A 21,181-nucleotide genomic window follows, 5' to 3' on the forward strand; every position below is an offset into this window, starting at 1 on the left:
GGAGACTTTTTGGTAGTTAAATGTCACTGTTACTAAAAGGTTTGAAGAGGGTAGGATATAATGCAAGTAACCATTCCCTCACGGTTATAGACTCTGACAGTGCAAACATACCCCAGAGGGGTTTTGTGATTAACAAACTGGTCTTGAAAACAGAAAAGGCTGCAATACTGCTGAACCCTCACACTGGAGCCGCTTTATGGGGAGTGATTGCATTGCAACTCATTGTAGGCCTTTTTATTAGCAACGGGTTAAAAAGAACCATGACCCATCAGTTCTTGCAGTGGTTTAAATGGTATTGACACCGATTGGGGCACTTTGAGAGAAGGTGGTTGCCAACTAGTGGGAGGAACTACTAACAGGTTGCTTGGCAAAACGCCTACTGCTGGGAGTTGGGCGGTGAGGAGGCAAGGAATAAAAAGTGTGTCCTTTACAACACATTACGTTTCTCTCCAACTTAGGGGTAGATCCACAAAGAGCGTTACATTTTTAGCGTTACGTTATCGCCATTTTACGTATCAATATTCGTAACCCAAAAGGGGCTTACCATGCACCTGAAAAATAGCAGATTGCCATATGATTAAGACTACGGTCAGTTAAAACTTGGCAATGTGCAGTTTAACCAACAATGCAGATCCTCAGACCTCTGTTCTTGTTAGCACATTGTAATAACGCTACAATATTTAGCACCTTCCAAAAGCTGCCCTTACATCCAGACCCTGGTTATCAGCGAGTTATTTTTTCTGAAAACAGTCTGAAAGCAATGTTATGATTATAGGCCTTAACCATTTCATTGCAAAAAGTTACATGTCATACAAAGATATATATTAGGGACCATAGAAATGTCCCACACACAAACTATATTATCGTTTTTAGAGATTAAAGTGATGTGTGTGTGAACAAATATGGTATATAATGTAACAATGACTGTATTAAGTATAGGTGTACAATAATGTGTATCAATACATACTCAACAATATTCATTAATATTTAATTTGTATTAATTTACAGCTAAAAAAACAACTTTTTCCGTTATTTATAAATTTCTCAAAATCATAAGATTTGCATTAGCTTTTGGTAACGCGTCTAACATTAACGCATGTGATAAAGTTTGACTAATGCCTTGTATGGGAGAACTCTGAGACATGAAAATCAGTTAATAGTGCTGCTACTTTTATGAACATCGTTATTTTTGTATCTCATTAGCTTTGAGGAAACCGTTTAAAATGAAGAAAAATAACGTCCGTTCCACATTTCAGTAACGCTGTGTTATTAGCGAAAATATGACAGATTTCTGAAGATCTACCCCATTCATTTCTGACTAGTGACCCCATTTAAAAAAAAAAAAAAAAAAAAAGTGTCAAGTGACATTACTAAATGGAACAGTTAAGGAACCAGCCCTCGTATGAGGTATTCTTGACAGCAGCAAACATACCGAGCAATCCGCTTCTGTGTATACTATATATAATTATGCAATGCATACAATGTTAATACTAATTGTGGACTTTTCTAATAATCAGTTAACTTGAATGCTCTCCTGCTATGGTGATTACACGTTGACACAAGAGAGAAAAAGTACTGTATGGCATTATTCTATAGTGAATTTATGGCACTTTTGAATCTCTATATTATAGGTCCATTCATCATTTTTTTTTTTTAAATAGAATAAACTAGACAGAAAATACTGGGATCTACAATTGTTGATAATATCTAGATACCACTCACCTTGCCAAATTTGTGCTTCAGTGGGAGTCCTACCTTCTGAAATGCTTGAATTATGTCAGACTTGTAATCCTGTATAAATATTCCTAAATCCACATCTTTACTGTAAGGAATAATATTACACTGCCTGTACCAGCCTGGAAGTAAAGAAAACAAGTGTACTCCAAAATTACTGCAATCACAATTTTCTTCTGGAAGTACATATAAAGTACATCCATCACCCTAACCATCGGTTCAGAAGAATGGATACAGCATACCAAGGTAAGTAGAATAAAGGTAAGTGTATTGAATCGCAGAAACAGCAACCAACATTCCATTAACTCACAATTAAGCGATTACTACACCAAGACAAATTTCCCTAGCCAATTCCAATCTGGCTTTGGCCCCAAACACTCCACCGTAACTACCCTGCTAAAAGTTTGCAATGAAATCCAGTGTGGAATGGAACTGGGACAACTCACTAGTGCAATATTCCCAGATTTTGGAAAGGCTTTTGATACTGTTGAACATGTTATCTTGCTTAATAAACTCCAGTGCTCTGGAATAGGGAAGCATGCTTTAAACTGGGTTGCACTCCTACCTATCAGGCAGATCCCAACATGTGTCCATCTTGGGATCTAACTCCAACCCCTTGGATATCACCTATGGTGTACCACAAGGCTCTGTCCTGGGGCCCCTTCTCTTCTCAGTGTTCATCAATAATCTTCCTACAGCTTGTAAGTGAGCTTCAATACACATGTATGCAGATGACAATCTTATATGCACACAGCCCTAGCCTCTCTGACCTTTAACACATACTTCAATCTGACTTTGAGACTTGAAAATTGGATTTCCCAAAACAAACTGTTTTTAAACACTGACAAGATTGTAACAATGGTATTTGGGACCAAGGCTACATTTTTAAAAAGCTTCCAATGAATGAGCTCCAGATCAGAACCAACGCTAATACCATCCTAACTCCTGTTACTAGTTTTAAATACTTGGGCATATGGTTTGACTCCAATTTAACATTTGGGATGTACGTTGATGCCCTGACATCCCAAACCTATGCCAAACTAGATGTAATTTACAGGAACAAATCCTCCCCAAGTGTGCTGGTCAGAAACTGTATCGCACAGCAGATGCTAATGCCAATTATCAACTATGGGGACATAGTATATGGCTCAGCACCCCAAACCCACATGAGCAAACTTGATACCCTCTACAATTCAATATGCCGTTTTGTTCTCCAATGCAACACACATCAGTGTGAAATGCTCCAAGAACTAGATTGGTCATCACTTGAGTCTAGGTGCAAAGTACATCTCTCCTGTCTTGCCTTCAAATACTTTCTGGGCAAGCTACCCGTCTACTTGAACAAGCTCCTCACCCCTACCACATGCAGCACTTATCTGAGATCTGACTCCAAAAGACTGTTCATGGTCCCAAGGTTTAGCAAAGTATCCGGCCGCTCCTCTTACCATGCACCCCAAAACTGGAACAATCTACCAGATACTCTCACTGCCGCCACCAGTCTAAGTTCGTTCAAAACCAAGGCTGTCTCACATTTGAATCTGGTCTGTAACTGTTTCATACGCCCATAATATATAGTATCTTAACTGTGCATGCAATGTCTTGTATATAATGTATACCCCGTTTACTTATGTAACTACTGTATGTATTGTAACTATGTATTTGTCATCTTAACTCTAAGCCCAGGATATACTTGAAAACGAGAGGTAACTCCCAATGTATTACTTCCTGGTAAAACATTTGATAAACAAAAGTGACCTTCATAAGAGAGTGGTCCTTCTTCAATACTTACCTTGGTGCGCTGTATCCATTCTTCTGAACCACTAGTTTGGGGGATGCATGATTTTGTACGATTCGGTTAAGATACTTACACACGCCAGTCTACTGTTTTATTAAACAAGTATGTGCCTATTGTTTCATATGACATTTGAGAAAACAACAACCACCACCACCCACACAACCCACACACATTCCCCAAAATATATGACCAGAGAAGGGGAGACAGCACTACAGGAAGATGGGGGGGGGGGGGGGAGGGGGAGTAAAGGGAGAAGAAGGGAGCCATCTCAGGGCCCTTTCATCACGGAGGTGCATGAACGTCCCTGATAGTGCCCAGAGACGGCTCAGAAACGTAGGATACCTTTCGATATGGATTAAGTACCCCCCCCCCCCATCTTCCTGTAGTGCTATGTCTCGCCTTCCCTGCTCATTTTAATTTTGGTGAAGTATCTTTTATACTATTTATGACGCCTGCACTTACCAATTGTGAGCGAATGGTTTTGTATATACGATGTGCTTCCTCTCTTATTTTTAGGAGTGATTTGACAACAGGGAACTAAATACAAGCCACTTCTGACATTTCTGGATGAAAAAACGGATGCATATATTACCTATCAAACAGACGTTATAAAATGATACGGTAACAAAATATCGGAGACAAAATGAGGTAACCTAGAAAGTAGTTATAGCAAACAACACTAAATGACGCTCAAAATACTCTTAATACTCAAAAATGTGCAGGTGAATAGTAATAATATGTAAACAAAAGAACAAGTGAAAATAATAACAGTGCAAAGTGATAACACAATAAAATCACGTGCAATATAGTAGGTACAAAAAAACCACACTCAAACCCTTAGAGGACTGTTTCAAGGTCCAAACGAACATAGACAAAGAAGAACCAGGGGAGCGATAGTACCTAAAAAGAAATAAACTACATAGTGCAATACTGTTTCAATAAAACACAAGTGGAGCTCCCAAGTGTACACTTAATATGCTGAGACGTATCAGACTAAGGTATAAGGTCACAGGCTGGAGCTGATAGGAGGAAGTGCAATCTCAAAAGAGAGAGACACGGAGCCAATGGTAAAAAGTTACACGATTTATCCAAAACAATAAAAATGAAGGCTTACAAGATCCCAATGGGATAACAGCATAGAAGGTTGGTGATCACACAATCACATCACGCCGTCGTTGCCACTTTAAGCCGCCATACAGCGTCTCTGCCAGGAGCCGTTACGTCACTTCCGGTATTGCGGCCGGTTGAAGATGACGTCACAGAGTCCCCAGTAGTCTCTCTCCCTCTCGATCGTAGGGTCACGCTATACGCGTTTCGCCGTTCTGAATGACGGCTTCGTCAGAACGGCAAAACGCGTAGAGCGTGACCCTACGATCGAGAGGGAGAGAGACTACTGGGGACTCTGTGACGTCATCTTCAACCGGCCGCAATACCGGAAGTGACGTAACGGCTCCTGGCAGAGACGCTGTATGGCGGCTTAAAGTGGCAACGACGGCGTGATGTGATTGTGTGATCACCAACCTTCTATGCTGTTATCCCATTGGGATCTTGTAAGCCTTCATTTTTATTGTTTTGGATAAATCGTGTAACTTTTTACCATTGGCTCCGTGTCTCTCTCTTTTGAGATTGCACTTCCTCCTATCAGCTCCAGCCTGTGACCTTATACCTTAGTCTGATACCTCTCAGCATATTAAGTGTACACTTGGGAGCTCCACTTGTGTTTTATTGAAACAGTATTGCACTATGTAGTTTATTTCTTTTTAGGTACCATCGCTCCCCTGGTTCTTTTGTCTAGATAGTATTTATATCATACTATAATTATACCATACTAGAACTACTTTATAGGTTACATCATCATGTCTTCGATATTCTGTTATAGTATAAATTCAAATTATCTGTTTGATTTGTCAGTAACTATCGATCATAATTAATATATTTGATGGTGTATTATGCGCTTACAGACACTTATTTTACTCTGTAAAAGAGTGTCTGCTCTTAATGCTGACAATGCCCTTAGGTGCTCATGTGGTTTGTCCGAATTGGTCTTTTCACTAGACCTGGATCCCTGTGGGTACTGACCAGTTTTTTCTAGCACTTTCTAGTGCATGTTATGGGTTTATTTTGGTGTTCGCTTGACTGACATGATGAGGGATTGCTTTTCGGCTTTGCTGCACAGCAGTTAAATATCGCTCCTTGGCGACACCTGTTCCGAATTGGTGTGATTAGTGCGTGTATATAGGGCACTAAATGTGGTGTATATTGTCAATCTTCCTGTCCAACAAAGCCTTTTATATGATTGACTAAAGAGCAGTGGTGACCCATACGTTCCTTTTGATTTGCATCGCGGACCCTCCCTGCACGTGGTTCCAGCTGGATGTGCACCCATGGTGGCTTACCGCAGTAACGCAAGTGCTATTGTTACAAACATTTACATATATTACCTAAGCACGTGCCGCTGCTGAGCCAGAAACTCACTCCCAAGCTGTCCAAGGTGAGTGCTGCCAGGTGTAACAGTGCTCTGGCTTTCTTTCTGAACTCTATCCCGTCCAGAGAGATGTCATCAGGGTATAGCTAGTGTCAGGGAAAACATACATTCATGTGGGAACTGCACTCATATTTTGTATGCGCATTTTTCACAATATTTTATTGTATTCACATTGTCACGATAAGAATAGTGAGCACTTTTTGTGTAAAGCGCCTTGGGGATCACTTTCACGTATCTATACTTTCTCAGTTTCTTAATAAGATGTCACAGAACAGAGTTTGACTGTTCTATAGAATTTGATTACAATATTATAAAAGGATATGAACAAATCCGGTTACATCTCTAAAAGACCTACATTATAATCCCTTTTCCACCCACAAGGAATGGTACAACACATGCACTCCATAAGATTCACTTATTACAGGGAAGGGGCTGCCTGAAGCATTGATAACACAAGCTTTGGCTTGAGTACAAACCTGTGGTAATGCTGCCCCTGGTGGTATAACATCTCTGGCTGCATACAGGTTAAAAATAAAGATGATAGGGTGCAGCGATAACTAGCAATTTACCTCTAACCTATTCACTGTCAGAAGACCGGTAGCACACGACGGCCACTTATCTTCCGCAATTGCAACCATATAATCACTGTGATTATCACAGTGATGGAACAGATTCTGTTCTGATCGTGTCGACCACCCTGATGATGCAGTCAACACAATTTCCCCATAGAACATAGGACATGATGTTCCTGATCATACATGTTCCTAAAGTGCCAGCCTTCAAGACGTTCAGCAATCATAGGGCTAACTTTACAGAAGAATGTACAGCCTGTGAAAGGTATGTGGTAGTTTGTAGCAGCAACAACAACAATGGGTTACATACACTTACATCAGCCAACTTTGATAAGAGTTGCAATTCCACTAAACATCTCCCAAACATATGTGCACATATTACTTTTACTTTGTCATCGTAATCATGTTTCTGAAATGCTCTCGATTAGTTTCGCATTTTGGAGAAGAAGTAAATACATTTTTACTGTTGTGATTTTGTAAATACGGGTACAAATCGACCCTGATCACTGCAACTATGGCCCCACTGCAGTATTCTTTACCGTGCTAGGTGTGAGGGAGTAACTATCCTTCAATACTAGCAATATATATGGTGTATTCTGTCATATTTCCCATTGCGATACTCAGTTATATGAAAGCATTATACATTATGAAACAAACATTACATGAGTGTGTTACATGGCTGAGAACTTCCAATGTATTGCATCTCCATTATATTTTCACAATTGGGACCTCATCTTTTTGAAATGCCAATCTCCTTTCTGGATCTTAAGCACAAGAGAAAAGGTATGGCTATAGACAATATATGTGATGGGGAAGCTTTGTGGCCATGTCACACATGTGGATGTGCTTGAGTGGTATTTTTATTTGCTGTACAGTGGAGGCTTTTTGTCACACTTTTTAAGTTACCATAACTTACTTTGTGTCTGGTTGTAGCCACGTACAGCTTCACATTGCAAGGCCAGTAACCCACCTCACACATGAGACCCAAAAAGGTAGAAAGAGCTGTGTAGATTTAATGGCCATGCATGTCTTTAACCCAGGCTGCGCTTAAAAAGCTGTGTAATACGGCAGGCATACGTAGGGATCCATGTTAAAATAGATAAGCAAAAAGTGACACACTATGCTCATTTGCATGTCATTACCCAGAATCACTGGCGGCAGTGGAAGCACTGTATGCTAAAAGCTAATGGAGAAAAGCAGTGTTGCAAACCTGTCTGAGACATGTGAATGTGCTCACAAGTGCTATTTTTATTTGCAGTAAAACTAAAAGTTTGTAAATCTACCAGTTATAAATGGATCATCACACACATTTGCCCCTAAAACATACCTGAAAAAATGACCGGGCTTCTTTATACCTGCATTCAAGAAACTTTGAGTGTGCCATTTCTTTCAGAAACTGTGACGGGTCTTTTGGAATCTGTACCTTCAGTCCATCAGCAGTGATCAGGGTCAGTTCGGGTCTGAAATAAATGAAAATATAAATTCATCAAGGGTTTTATTCACTCCAGCTAGGTACCACATTGTATATTGCACCTCTTTGCCTATGCTATTGGCATGTCCTTAAAGCACACATGAATATACCATTTATGCTGTAGGTGTGCAGAGATTATTTTATTTCATCACTCCTGTTCCTCATTGCCATGGACAAGCTCAGTCAGTCCTGGCTTCACCGTTCTTATTTTCTATGCAGTTCAGTGCCCTATTGAGATCAGCACTAAATGAGCCCTTGCTTGGCCTGGTCCCATTATTAAAAACTTAGATACAAAAGAAAAAATAAATAAATTATGTTTAAAACTATTTGGGTCTATTTATCTTCAATAATCAAGGGTGGGTCGGGTGAATTCTGTTTAGAATCAGAAATATCACAGATCCAGTTAGATCCAGAAATAACACCGGAAGAATACAACCCTCTGTTAACCCCTTGCCATGCTTGGAGTTCTCTCTCGCTCGCGCACTCACCTCTCAGGATTTAAGCTATGTGGTAAATGTGGCTGAAGGAGTAGTTTGTGGTAAAAACATTGCCTTTAAAGCTTGGGAACACAGTTTAGATCTCAGTGTCATATCCCCGTGATCTCAGGAAAGTCACTTTATCCCCCCTGTGCCTCTGGGACCAAACTTAGACTAAGATTTACAGAGCAAGGACTTGGTCCCTATTGTGGCGCACTGCAGACCTTTATGTTATATTGCGGTCAGAGGTAGCAAAAGACAAATAAATAAAATCAATTTTATTAACATTTTGTATGTAGTATTAAAGAATAGACATATATAGCCGAGTAGGGTATATGTCTATGTATTGTAGTCACTCAGTTGATCCTTATGAGTTAAGCTAAGATGGCTCTGTAGAGCAGTTTGTAGTCAGTAAATCTAGTCAGGTGTTTTTGCCGGAGATACAGAACTCACTTCAGTTTATGTTGTTTTGAATTGAGGTGCTGTGTCCTATGTCTGACGGCGCATGCGTCACCGTGGACTCTGAGATTGGTATACTGTCCAGCTGTCTGATGAATAGAATTAAGGTGAGTAGATGGCGTAATTCTAACTATTCTATGCTAGGCAAGACAGTGGTAGGCTTAAAGTCCCTATGTTTATGGAATGTTGATGACTTTGTTAGTTATGTTAGGGTCAAAGCATATATTCCACAATATGTCACAGTACTCTGATTGTTGCCCAGTGGGGAGAATGCAGGTCTAGAGAGGTAAGTCTACCAAGGTGGGTATATTGGTTCTAATAATAATACCTCTCTGATTAGAGTAAATGTATTTGTGGCTTCAAATTGCCCTAGATCATATATATATATACACTTTTATTTAATTGCGTGCATCTAACTGTGTATGCATCACGGTGGGTCCGTGCGGAGTGAGACAGGGTGGATATTACTAGATAGCTAATGAAGTATATACTGTCCTTCAGTAGAGGAAAGTTATGAGTCGCAAGATCATAACTTATCTTTAAAGTTATGAAGTATACCTAGTATCAGATGCACAGATAGCGTTTCCTATTGGAACACTGAGATAGATAGGAGTACAGATGGGTAGGGAGGAATTAATACTGTGGTAATTCCTTGCAGAAAAATCACAGCGGCTGTGATGACTTTGTGTCGTGTAATTTCGTATAGTGCTATAGTAGCCATTGACAATAGCCAGATATTCTTCTTTGTTTTGCAAATGTCTAATGCGTACTCTTTTTCAGTTTTACATGGATCGTGTGCAAGGTATACCTTCCATTGAGGTGAGAATTTTTTGTGTGGCTGCAATTCCCTATCGCATAAATTAATTGTTTGCCTGAGTCTCAATGCGCATGCGTCACCGTCAGCCCGTGAGTGTCCTGTTTTGGTGACACTCATGGGCTGACGGTGACGCATGCGCATTGAGACTCACGCAAACAATTAATTTACGCGATAGGGAATTGCAGCCACACAAAAAAATTCTCACCTCAATGGAAGGTATACCTTGCACACGATCCATGTAAAACTGAAAGAGTACGCATTAGACATTTGCAAAACAAAGAAGAATATTTGGCTAGTGTCATTGGCTACTATAGCACTATACGAAATTACACGAGACAAAGTCATCACAGCCGCTGTGATTTTTCTGCAAGGAATTACCACAGTATTAATTCCTCCCTACCCATCTGTACTCCTATATATCTCAGTGTTCCAATAGGAAACGCTATCTGTGCATCTGATACTAGGTATACTTCATAACTTTAAAGATAAGTTATGATCTTGCGACTCATAACTTTCCTCTACTGAAGGACAGTATATACTTCATTAGCTATCTAGTAATATCCACCCCGTCTCACTCCGCAAGGACCCACCGTGATGCATACACAGTTAGATGCACGCAATGAAATAAAAGTATATATATGATCTAGGGCAATTTGAAGCCACAAATACATTTACTCTAATCAGAGAGGTATTATTATTATAACCAATATACCCACCTTGGTAGACTTACTTCTCTAGACCTGCATTCTCTCCACTGGGCAACAATCAGAGTACTGTGACATATTGTGGAATATATGCTTTGACCCTAACATAACTAACAAAGTCAGCAAAATTCCATAAACATAGGGACTTTAAGCCTACCACTGTCTTGCCTAGCATAGAATAGTTAGAATTACGCCATCTACTCACCTTAATTCTATTCATCAGACAGCTGGACAGTATACCAATCTCAGAGTCCACGGTGACGCATGCGCAGTCAGACATAGGACACAGCACCTCAATTCAAAACAACATAAACTGAAGTGAGCTCTATATCTCCGGCAAAAACACCTGACTAGATTTACTGACTACAAACTGCTCTACAGAGCCATTTAGCTCAACTCATAAGGATCAACTGAGTGACTACAATACATAGACATATACCCTACTCGGCTATATATGTCTATTCTTTAATACTACATACAAAATGTTAATAAAATTGATTTTATTTATTTGTCTTTTGCTACCTCTGACCGCAATATAACATAAAGGTCTGCAGTGCGCCACAATAGGGATCTTACTGTATCCGGCTGTGGATACATATCACATAAATCTCTATCCCCTAACTCCCTGGCAGCACGCATATATCAACAGGGGTTAGAAGCAAGGTCCCTTGCAAACTATTAGCAAGGACTTGGTCCTCCTGCAAAATCATATGTGCAGCAGTGTATAGGAAAATATATTATTATATTCATATAATTTTTAAGTTTAGGGGTGGGGGGGGGGGGACGACTCAAATACAGTACTTCACCGCCTTTTTCATGGCCACCGTAGACGTACATTAGCTATAATCCTACCTGTTATAGGCCCCAGCATATCGACCAAGCTGCAGTTTCTGAAAAGGTACAAACTTCCTGTCCATGTGCTGCTTCAGTCGCAAAGGGCCATGCCAGAGGTAGTTACCACTCCTCTCATAAAATACCACCAGGTGGATGGCGTGAGCTGCCATTTTGAAGATGTAGTGCAGTGGGATTTCTGTTCCCGACAGGTTGTCCATCCCTTCCAGTCTTGGGTCTCTCCCCTCGTACTTTTGCCACTGAAATCCCATTTTCTCAGCTGCTCGGAACATGTTTGCCTGATAAAGGGAAGCAGATATCAGAATCAAATTCTGTTTTTCATTGTTATTTCTGTTTGCATGCAGATGGTGTGAGTATTGCAATATACAGGAGAATGGAAATGATAGTGGTGTGCAGGTATTATTATTAAAAATAAAAAAAACCAGCACGGTGCAAGTTGCAGACAGGAAACCTTGTGCTTGGCTACCTTGATTTTACGACCCTATATCCGCAAAGGCGGTGGTCATCATAATCACTTTCACAACAATATGCAACTTTAGAGCAGGTTGTCTCACAATGAAACACTACCAAAGCAAGGTCCTGGTTCACAACAAAATAAGTCATTGGTAGGAGACCGGCCATCCCCTCGGAAGGACCCATCACTTTGCAACCCGACTAATCCGAGCCGATACAGAACTATACTTTAAAGGTCGCTCCTTCTAAAACTGTGCATAATAGCCCTCTGTTTCAAAATGAAATGAGTAAAGTTAATGCTGTTAATTTCTTTTAACATCAATAGTAGAGAGAATGTGAAAAGGGCGAGTAAGAACGTTACTTTGTAGATATAGTATGTAGATAAATTCACCTCATCTACAAAAAAAACAAAAAAAAAAAAACCCCTCAAGTTACACAACGTTGAAAAAAGAAAAGACACATTCCCCGAGGTGCAGCAGTGCTCGGAAAAGTGGTCATCTTTATGTCTTTCATTTCCATGCGCGGGTTTATTTTATTATTTCTATTTCTCATTGTCCGGTCTGTAATCTTATTTCTATAGTTTATTTCCCTTTTATGTTGCTTATAGCCTTAATTCATTCACATTAGAGATGTGCGAATTCTGTTTTCAAATTTGAATCGGACACGTATCGGCCAGTTCCTTTCAGTCTCAAAAAGGCAAATTCGCCGTTTTTTCCCCTATGATTTAAAATCCCCTTCTTGGATTAGTAACCAGAACCTAAAAAGGTCATGTGAAAAACAGACTTATAATAGGGGGAGGAGCCATGGAGTCTAAATAGAGGTACAGCCTCAAGGTGAAGCCATTAAGCTGTAGGCACTGCAGGGTTTAAGCTATGGGTTGGTTAGGCGGTTGCTGCTGTAGTAATAGATCTCAAACATTTACACATTTAGTTAATACAACTTGTACTTTAAACATTAACCAGTGAGTGACTGGACTGACCCCTGTGTGTGTCCAGTGTTCACTCCTGGGCTGTGGCCTGCTGCCTAGACTTAGTGGTCTGTGCTCCTATCCCGTTTCGGTGTCTAGTAAATAAATTATATAGCGGTATAAAATCAATATTTAATAATCATATTAATAAGAATTCAGACTTTTGGCAGCGCCTTAATCAGTTTTGGCGATTAATTGATCACTATGGCGATTAATATAGAATTATTTAAAATCCAAGAAACCAAAAAATGTATGGACGGATTTTAAATAATCCGCTTGGATTAAAATTTGTATAATAAAAGAAAAAGAAAAAGGTTGGATTTTAAATAAAAGATCCGGGATGTTTCCGGGTGTCGCACACTTGCATGGCTACATTTGTAGGGATAATTTGAATGATTCAATAAAAAGAGAATGTACAAAAATGAATCTTACTTTGTGCTCCCATAACTTGTCCAGAAGTCCAAAAGTGGTAACATCACTGTGCGTGCAGAAATACTGGCATTCAGAGAAAACACTGTCAGGGGAGCTTCTTAGCTGTTCCACATCCTTGCCGATTAGCCCCAAAACCAGAGGGTCAACGAGATATACTGGTACCTTGTGACTGGAAACCAGGCTCAGGAAATTCTTAACTACTCGCTGTTTAACAGAAAATACAAAACACACAGATAACTTGAAATGAAGAGAATATTAATTAACGAACAGTTTTATAGGTTTTTGCCAGACAATAGAAGACATTTTAGAACTATTTTCCATAAAGAGACTACACCCCAATTCAGAAAAAGTAATTTGGATGCTTTCAGGTAAGGCAATTAATGGTTTGTGATCAACATAAAAAAAGGCCAAAATACCACTAAAAATAAATCACATTATGGAAGGTAAATTACACCAAGTAATAGACGCTGTGACTCTCCTTGGTGTGCTTGCATGTCCAGTATCTCTGCTGTACATGTCTCTGGAGGAGCGTGGTTTAAGAGTGCGATTTTAAGATAATATTTTAAGTTTCAGACTGAATTCAGTAACATTATTTTTGACCTCTACGTACATCTGACCACGCAGAATGACACTGATATCTATGATATCTGGAGCATCCTGTGTCAATATCCCCACCAGAGCATGGGAGCCTCGATTTTTACTGTGACATGGTTTATAAAACTTGTTTAAAAAAAACACAGCTTTAGAAAAATTAAATAAGAGGACATTACACTGTGGGGGTGTAGCCCTTACTTTCACTTATCTGGGGCTATAACCACCATTTATGGTTTAATAAATAAAAATGGCACATTTTATATATAGTTTTCTACTTGCTCACCAAAATAGATCATGCACTAGTGATTTTATTGTGACCTACAGGACAGAAAGTGAGAAAAAAAAAAACACGAGATGTTTATCAGAAAATAAATTACAAAAAAACCAAAAAAACCACAATGCAGCAATTTTACACCACAGCTTCATCTTGAAATAAATAGATACAAACACGTTTGCCACAACCAGAGGATATCCCTTTTTTTGGGTCACAGCTACCAAACAAAGATTTCCGTGATTACCTGTATTTGGTAATCAGACCATGGGAAACTGAATGGCTCCAGCGTTACCAAGAAAAAACATTTTCAACTTTTATTTTCCTTTTCTGTACTCTATGAATGGCAGTGGTACTGAATGGGATAGCTCCTCCCTCAGTGCATTCCTGTCAGGTACTGGTATAGAAGGCCCTCCCTCAGTCTACCTGCCGAACAGTCTTTGGACGGACACACACACACGACAGAGAAGCCCAATGCTACATCCAACATGATAGAAATACACAGTAAAATACTTATATATTCTCTATCCTCTATTAGGATTAAAATTCTCATTTACCTCTATTAGGAGGGAGAAAGACCACAGTGGGTCTATATCCAGCAGAATGAATGGACCTGCAAACTAGGGAAGTGGGGAGGGGCGGGCTTAAAACCTGGGAAGGAGGAGCCACTAACCTCCAACAGCTGAAACAGCCGAGAATGGGTTAACAAAACACAGAACCCCAGCAAGCTATTTTTGGGAACCCCTGAGCCCCCACAAAATATATATATGTATATATGTCAAAATGGAGTGCTATTGAGCGTGGTCCTTTCATTCTGCTGGATATAGACCCACTGTGGTCTTTCTCCCCCCTAATAGAGGTAAATGAGAATTTTAATCCTAATAGAGGTATATTGGTATTTTATCTGGTAGTGTTAGGCCTTGCGAACAGGCGTCTGCCTTGTCGTGGCTCGCAAGCTTACAACGCTTTGGCCAAAGGGTTAAACTAAATGACCCCTTTTCAAGAGAATATATAAGTATTTTACTGTGTATTTCTGTCATGTTGGATATAGCATTGGGCTTCTCGGTCTGTTGTATACATATGCCACGCTCCATAGCTCTCCATTTTGACATATACATATATTTTGTGGGGGCTCAGGGGTTCCCAAAAAGAGCTTGCTGGGGTTCTGTGCTTTGACATACCAAAACTCAAAAGATGTGAGAGCAATAAAGTCAAAGAAATAAACAATTCTGAATTACCCATTTAATCTACAATCACTTGCAGAACCTCTTTTCCAAAACTTGCTTCAGCTAAGGCTTGAATGTCCAACTTCTAATATTTCCTGAAGATGTGAAAATAGGACCAGCTCTACAAATCTGTGTCAGATGTTTGTGCTTTGAAGGCCCATGATATTGATACTGGTCTAGTTGAATGTGTCTTTATTCCCAGTGGGACTTGTTTGCTTCTAAGTTTGTACATCTTGATGCAGAAAGTAATTCATTGAGATATGGTTGCCCTCAAGTCTTGCTAGCCTCTTCTGGGGGCCCTTGTGCGAGTATAAATAGCCCATCCAACTTTCTAAACCCTTGAACTTCCAGTAAGTACGCCCTCAGCACCTTACTACATCCAAATTATGTAGTCTCTCCTCTTTAGAATTAGGGCAGCATGACGGAGAAATAATCTCCAGGTTTAAATAGAATAATGAGATGACCTTAGGAAGAAATCAGGAAACTGCTTTATCTAGGTGGAATACGAGGAACTGTAATTCTCCCACTTCAGCCACCAAAAGCACTATTTTCCACATTAACAAATCAATGGAATTTGTTGTAAAGGCTAGAATGGATGATCTACCAGAGCCGCCAAGAGAAGCGAAAGATTCCATGTTGGAGCTCTACTCTTTATTTGGTGTCTTAGGTGGTTGACCTCCTGCAGAAATCTCAGAACGAGCTTATCTGATCTTTCTACCTAGCAACACGAATATGGCAGGGAACTGGACCTTCAATGAACTTAAACGAAGATCCTTGTCGAACTCAGCCTGTAAAAATTCTACCAGGGCAAAGAAAGAGGTTGAAACAATCAAGATTAATTTCTTTACACAATTCCTGAAACACAGTGCCAGATGCGATAGTACATGGACGAGGTTGATGATTTTCTGCCTGACAATGTTGTAAATTGCCACCACTTCTGTGTTGTCTAGCCAGCTTGACGTTCTAAAAGGGAAACTTGGGGCATCTACATGACTGGCAAAATGGCGGATGAATCTTAAGCAAGTGTTCCACCTTTTTGTTCTGATCTGTTGCCATGAGATCTATTTGTGCCTGCCCCCACCGGAGTACCAGCCGATTAAATATTTGAGTCCATTTACCACTCTCCTGGATGGATTATGGTTTGACTCAAATATATACCGATTTCCACAAATCCAAGACGCACCTTTTTCCTGATATTCACATCTGGGTGCATCTTAGAATCGAAAGTGTTGACTAACCACCTCCTCACTTACCATGTTTCAGAAACGGCCCCATGTCAGCGGAGGATGAAGCCGCGGTGGCAGGAGAGATCCCACTTCTGCATTGGATTGACGATGAACAGCGGGCATGCGGCAACAACAACACCGGAAGACAGACAGCGGTCAACTTCCAGTGTAACAACGCGCTCCTCCCCAGCCGTTCCACTGCTCAATAATAATCTTCTCCTGTCGCCCCGCACGCCCACCGCCCATTTCAATCCTCTGCAGACGTAGGACCTCTCCTGAAACATGGCAAGTGAAAAGTTATTTTCCTCGATTGTAAGCGCCAAATCGATGGTGCGTCTTACAATCAAGGAAATGCGGTATATTTTTTTTCTTTATATCAGGCATGGTGTTCTAGCGTCTGGGGATATGAACTGCCGTGATATTGCAAAGATGGTGCTCAGGCCAAAGGCAGATTGAAACTGCGAGAGCCAAAAGGCAACCCTCCTTGCAACATAATTTATAGTTAGTTGTATGGTTGCCTGATTCTATCCTTATATTTGCGCCCAGAATATGGTTTCCAAAGAAAAACAATTCTTGACCATGTGTAGTTCTAGCATATTTGCTGGAAGGTTGTTGTAGGGATCTTGGCCAACTTGCTTGTGCCAATGAAGCTTTCATCTGTGCTCCCCATCCGGTCTTGCTGGCATCAGTGATGCTAGTTACCCAGGACTCTTCCTGGAGATAAAATGTATTTTCAAGTTCTGATGATTCTCCCAACATCTTGGATCCAACTTTGCTGAGGAATACAAACATTATCTGCTGTAAGGAACATGGATCTTTGTTCCATTAATCCAGAAAATTCCTTTGAGGTGGCCTCATGTGGAATCTTGCCCACTTTACAACACTTAGAGTCGACGTAATCATCCAACACTCATGGAATCTTTTGCCGAGACCTGATATGACCGCCTTATCCTTGCCATTTATTCAACCAATTGCTGCATTCTGCTGTAAAACATAGACCCTTCCAACTCCCAAGAAAGTAATCACCTTGGATGGAATTAAATGACTCGTGGGCATTTATTACCCACCCATGTCATTCCACAAACACCATCACCTGTGCGTGCTTTAGCAGCAGTTCTTTTTGCTGAGATTTTATTAGTAGAGTGCCTAGGTATGGGTAGATCTGTATTCCTTCTTTCCTGAGCTTGGCAACTAGTGGAACAAACACCTTGATGAAGGTCTTGGGAAAGTTGATTAACCAAATGGAACAGCAGTATATTGGTAAGGTTTTCTCTTTACCGCAAATCTTAAGTATTTCCGTTGATCTCTATAAACCTAGGGGACACAAACATACCAATTTCACAAAACCAACCAGTACCTGGGCTTGACTTCCAGAATTACTATGTTCCTGGATAACATTTTGAATTTCCTGATGTGAAGAAATGTATTTACTCCTCAGATCCAGAACTGCTTGGAATTCTCCAGGATGCTTTCCTGACTAGAAAGATTCTGGAATAAATTCCTGTTCTTCTCTGACAAGACTGGACTTCCTTTTTCACTTTGTCAGTAATAATTATCTTAGTTGGCCTTTGGGATATGAAACTTGTTTAGTCAAAGCTCTCACAAAAATGCAAGTTAATAACCTGAAGCGACAATCTGCAGAATCCAACTGCCTCCTGTAGATGGAGCCTATACAGTTGTGAACCAAGATAGTCTCCCTCTGACTGCGCACTGCAGACCTCGCCTCACTTCATGAGAGCTTGCCTCTCCATTAAGATCCTCTACCTCAGGAGCCACAAAAAAAAACTAGCAAAGGGCTTTACCGGCAGGTAGGTCTAAATCTCACACTAAGGCATTCTGTCTTGTTGGGGATTAAATCTTCTATTCCTCCTTTCCTGGGGAAGGAATGCACTTTCCTTGACACCCAGCTTTCTGTCATACAGAAATTCACCCTCAAAGGGCAGGGAGCAGATTCTACATCAAACAATGCCTCAGCGCTATTCTCCCTGCTACTGGCAGAGCTATGCTCCTTGCATACAGACATTATTCAGTGATGTAGTCAGTCACTAAATTTGATTTCTGACAACAAAAACAGAATTGAGGCTCTTTCCCTTTTCGAATGCCTCCTCCACATTGGCTAATCATATTCGCAAAGGTTCCGGAGAGTGACGCTATCGCTACCACAGGATTGCATGCAAGGCCTGCTGCTACAAAAGGACTTCCATAGAAAACTTTCCATCCTTCGATCCATGGTGTCCCGGAATGAAACGGCATCATCCACCAGTAAATGTGGTCTGTTTTGCAATCACTCCGATTGCAGCATCTACCTTTGTACGGCCCCCCCACCAATGTTTTTACTTTGTATATGACGGGATACATGTTCGTAAATCCTTTAGGGGGTTACCAATTTTTTTTTAAAATCTGGCTGATTCCATTCAGCCTCCATCATTTCTTTTATAACTGTATGTAGAGGAAAGATTCTCAACCTCAGAGCTGCTGAAAAGCTTCTCTTTTCAGGCGTTTGTCCTCGATGTCCTCCAGCTCTAACAACTACCTTGTTGCTTTAAAGGATCAACCAGATCCAAATTGAACTCTAATCTTCTCTTGTTGTTACCTTATGCTCCGATGAATCCCAGTCCTGCTGTAACACGTCAGCCGAAGACGCTCCTCTCCTATCCTTTGAGACCTTTGGGGTCTCAATCTCTTCTGGGCTTGTTTAGTTGCCTGTAGAACTGCCGATTTTACACAGAGACCGTGTCATTCATTCAGGACACCAAAGTGGACATCTGATGGTGCTGCTTTCAAACAGCCCTCGCTGTTTTTTCATGTCCAGCGATCTTACTATAAGCTGCACAAATTCGGTCTCTTTGCCACTTTCTTCCCACGAAGCGAAGCAGTGGCTGCTTTAGATGTTGCTTCTTTCGGGTGACGCAGAGGCAGGGCTAGAAAAAGGCTTTGCAGGGCCCAAGGCAGCAGCAGCAGCAAAAGGATCAGTTTGTGTGTGCCCTGGAGCCTGTCCCTTTCTGGGTAACAGGTACCCTGGGAAAAGAAAAAAAAAAAAAAAAAAAAAATGAAAAAAAAAAAAAATTTAATAAAAAAAACACACCGGGTAGGGTTGAAGTACCTGCAGCCGGCGGCAGATGGTGAGGAGGACAATGGTGGCAGAGGGTAAGGAGGACGGCCACATACTTGTGGCTGCGAGAGCAGACAAACTTGTGACAGGAGCAGGAGCGGCACTAGAAGACAGCTGGAGGAGCTGCGCTGTAGTCGTAAGTCATCAGACCGCTGAGGCATGCAGACACCGGAAGTCATCAGACTGCTGGGGCGCGCTCCTCTCCGGCTGTCTTCTATTGCCGCTCCTGCTCTGGTCACATGTTCCACTGCTCCCACAGCCACCAGGATGTCGCCGTCGTCCTCCTCACCCTCCACCGCAGGTAAACCTCTTCTGCTGCTCTTCCCCTGCCGTTCTCCAAGAGGAGGACCGAGAGCAGAACAGGACAGAATCACCCAGCACCAGGTCCCAGCGCCCTGGACCGGTTCATGGTAATTTCCACAGGTAACCGGTACATCACTAGCAACCACCCTTTGCCTAATCCAGTTTCCAAGCTTATTCTGTATCCCACAGCAGTTTCCAAAGCATAAAACCGCTTCAGGAGTTTCATGTACCACTCACTGATATTGTCCCTTTAAATATAGTTGCCCGGTTCGCATAGTGCCGTCGCACGCATGACGTCTGAGTGCCATGCCGCTTTAAAGGGATGTTGCACTAGAGTACGCGCGTTCCGATTTCCCACACCCTTAGGAGAACAATTTCTTCCGCGTGGCTTACCTCAGTTATGTAAAGGGAAAGTATCTACTGGCGCCAAATAAGATATATACTGCAAAAGGATATAAGAAAACCAAGCCTGTTGGCTGTAGACACGAAACTCCTCACGTTGTGCTTAAAGAAAAGAAAAAGCACAACACATAGCGTAATACTGTGACTATAAACGGACAACACTTAACAACATGTAACAGCTGAAAAATAAATTGGTGAAATCTCAATATTAAAACATTTAATAACAATTATAAATAATATATATTACACACGGACATTTAATAAACAAATAATGCGATAAAAATAGAAGCACTCTGCACCGCCGATGGAGATAGTAGCAATGCCTACTCACCAGATGGAATGAGTAAGTAGGCGGTGGATAATTTTGAGAGTATCCCCTCTCGTTTGTAAAGCTGCTCTCTGCTGGCTGGCGTCTCTGGGACCGTAAGTGTGGAGATCTTGGTACGGTGCCTTCCGCGACTCACTTGGGAAGACGCCCAGGAGGTGATGAACAGCAACAGCTGATTCAATACGCCGTCGACATCAGCAGGAAAACCAGTTAGCAGCAAACGCAGATTCAGCAGCAGCAGCATGCGCAGTAGGACACAGAGCTGTGACCTGGATGTAGTCAGTGTCTCCACTTCCGGGAAAGAGAAGATGAAGAAATAAAGTGGTGCAGGAAGCACACAGGAGCCTTTTCTACCAGCCAGCCCGCTGACACCGACGGCGTGCTGCATCAGCTGCTGCTGCTGAATCTGCGTTTGCTGCTAACTGGTTTTCCTGCTGATGTCGACGGCGTATTGAATCAGCTGTTGCTGTTCATCACCTCCTGGGCGTCTTCCCAAGTGAGT

At 41.2% G+C, this 21,181-nt stretch overlaps 1 protein-coding gene across 12 annotated transcripts in view; it reads right to left on the reverse strand.

Annotated features, from left to right (window-relative positions):
- Positions 1 to 21,181, reverse strand: part of FKTN (fukutin) — a 53,903-nt gene that overhangs the window by 4,274 nt on the left and 28,448 nt on the right. For 10 of the 12 annotated variants that reach the window (XM_075594514.1, XM_075594533.1, XM_075594478.1 and 7 more), the window contains 5 exons: positions 13,218 to 13,421; positions 11,366 to 11,643; positions 7,914 to 8,046; positions 5,971 to 6,100; positions 1,723 to 1,856 (listed from right to left, as the gene is read on the reverse strand). In XM_075594514.1, coding sequence (XP_075450629.1) covers positions 1,723 to 1,856; positions 5,971 to 6,100; positions 7,914 to 8,046; positions 11,366 to 11,643; positions 13,218 to 13,421 — 879 coding nt within the window. Of the gene's footprint in view, positions 1 to 1,722; positions 1,857 to 5,970; positions 6,101 to 7,913; positions 8,047 to 11,365; positions 11,644 to 12,797; positions 12,881 to 13,217; positions 13,422 to 14,094; positions 14,130 to 21,181 lie in introns of those variants that run through there. The other 2 variants (XM_075594563.1, XM_075594572.1) reach the window with 2 other exon arrangements.

This window comes from Ascaphus truei, chromosome 1 (assembly GCF_040206685.1).
Source record: "Ascaphus truei isolate aAscTru1 chromosome 1, aAscTru1.hap1, whole genome shotgun sequence".
Taxonomy (NCBI): domain Eukaryota; kingdom Metazoa; phylum Chordata; class Amphibia; order Anura; family Ascaphidae; genus Ascaphus; species Ascaphus truei.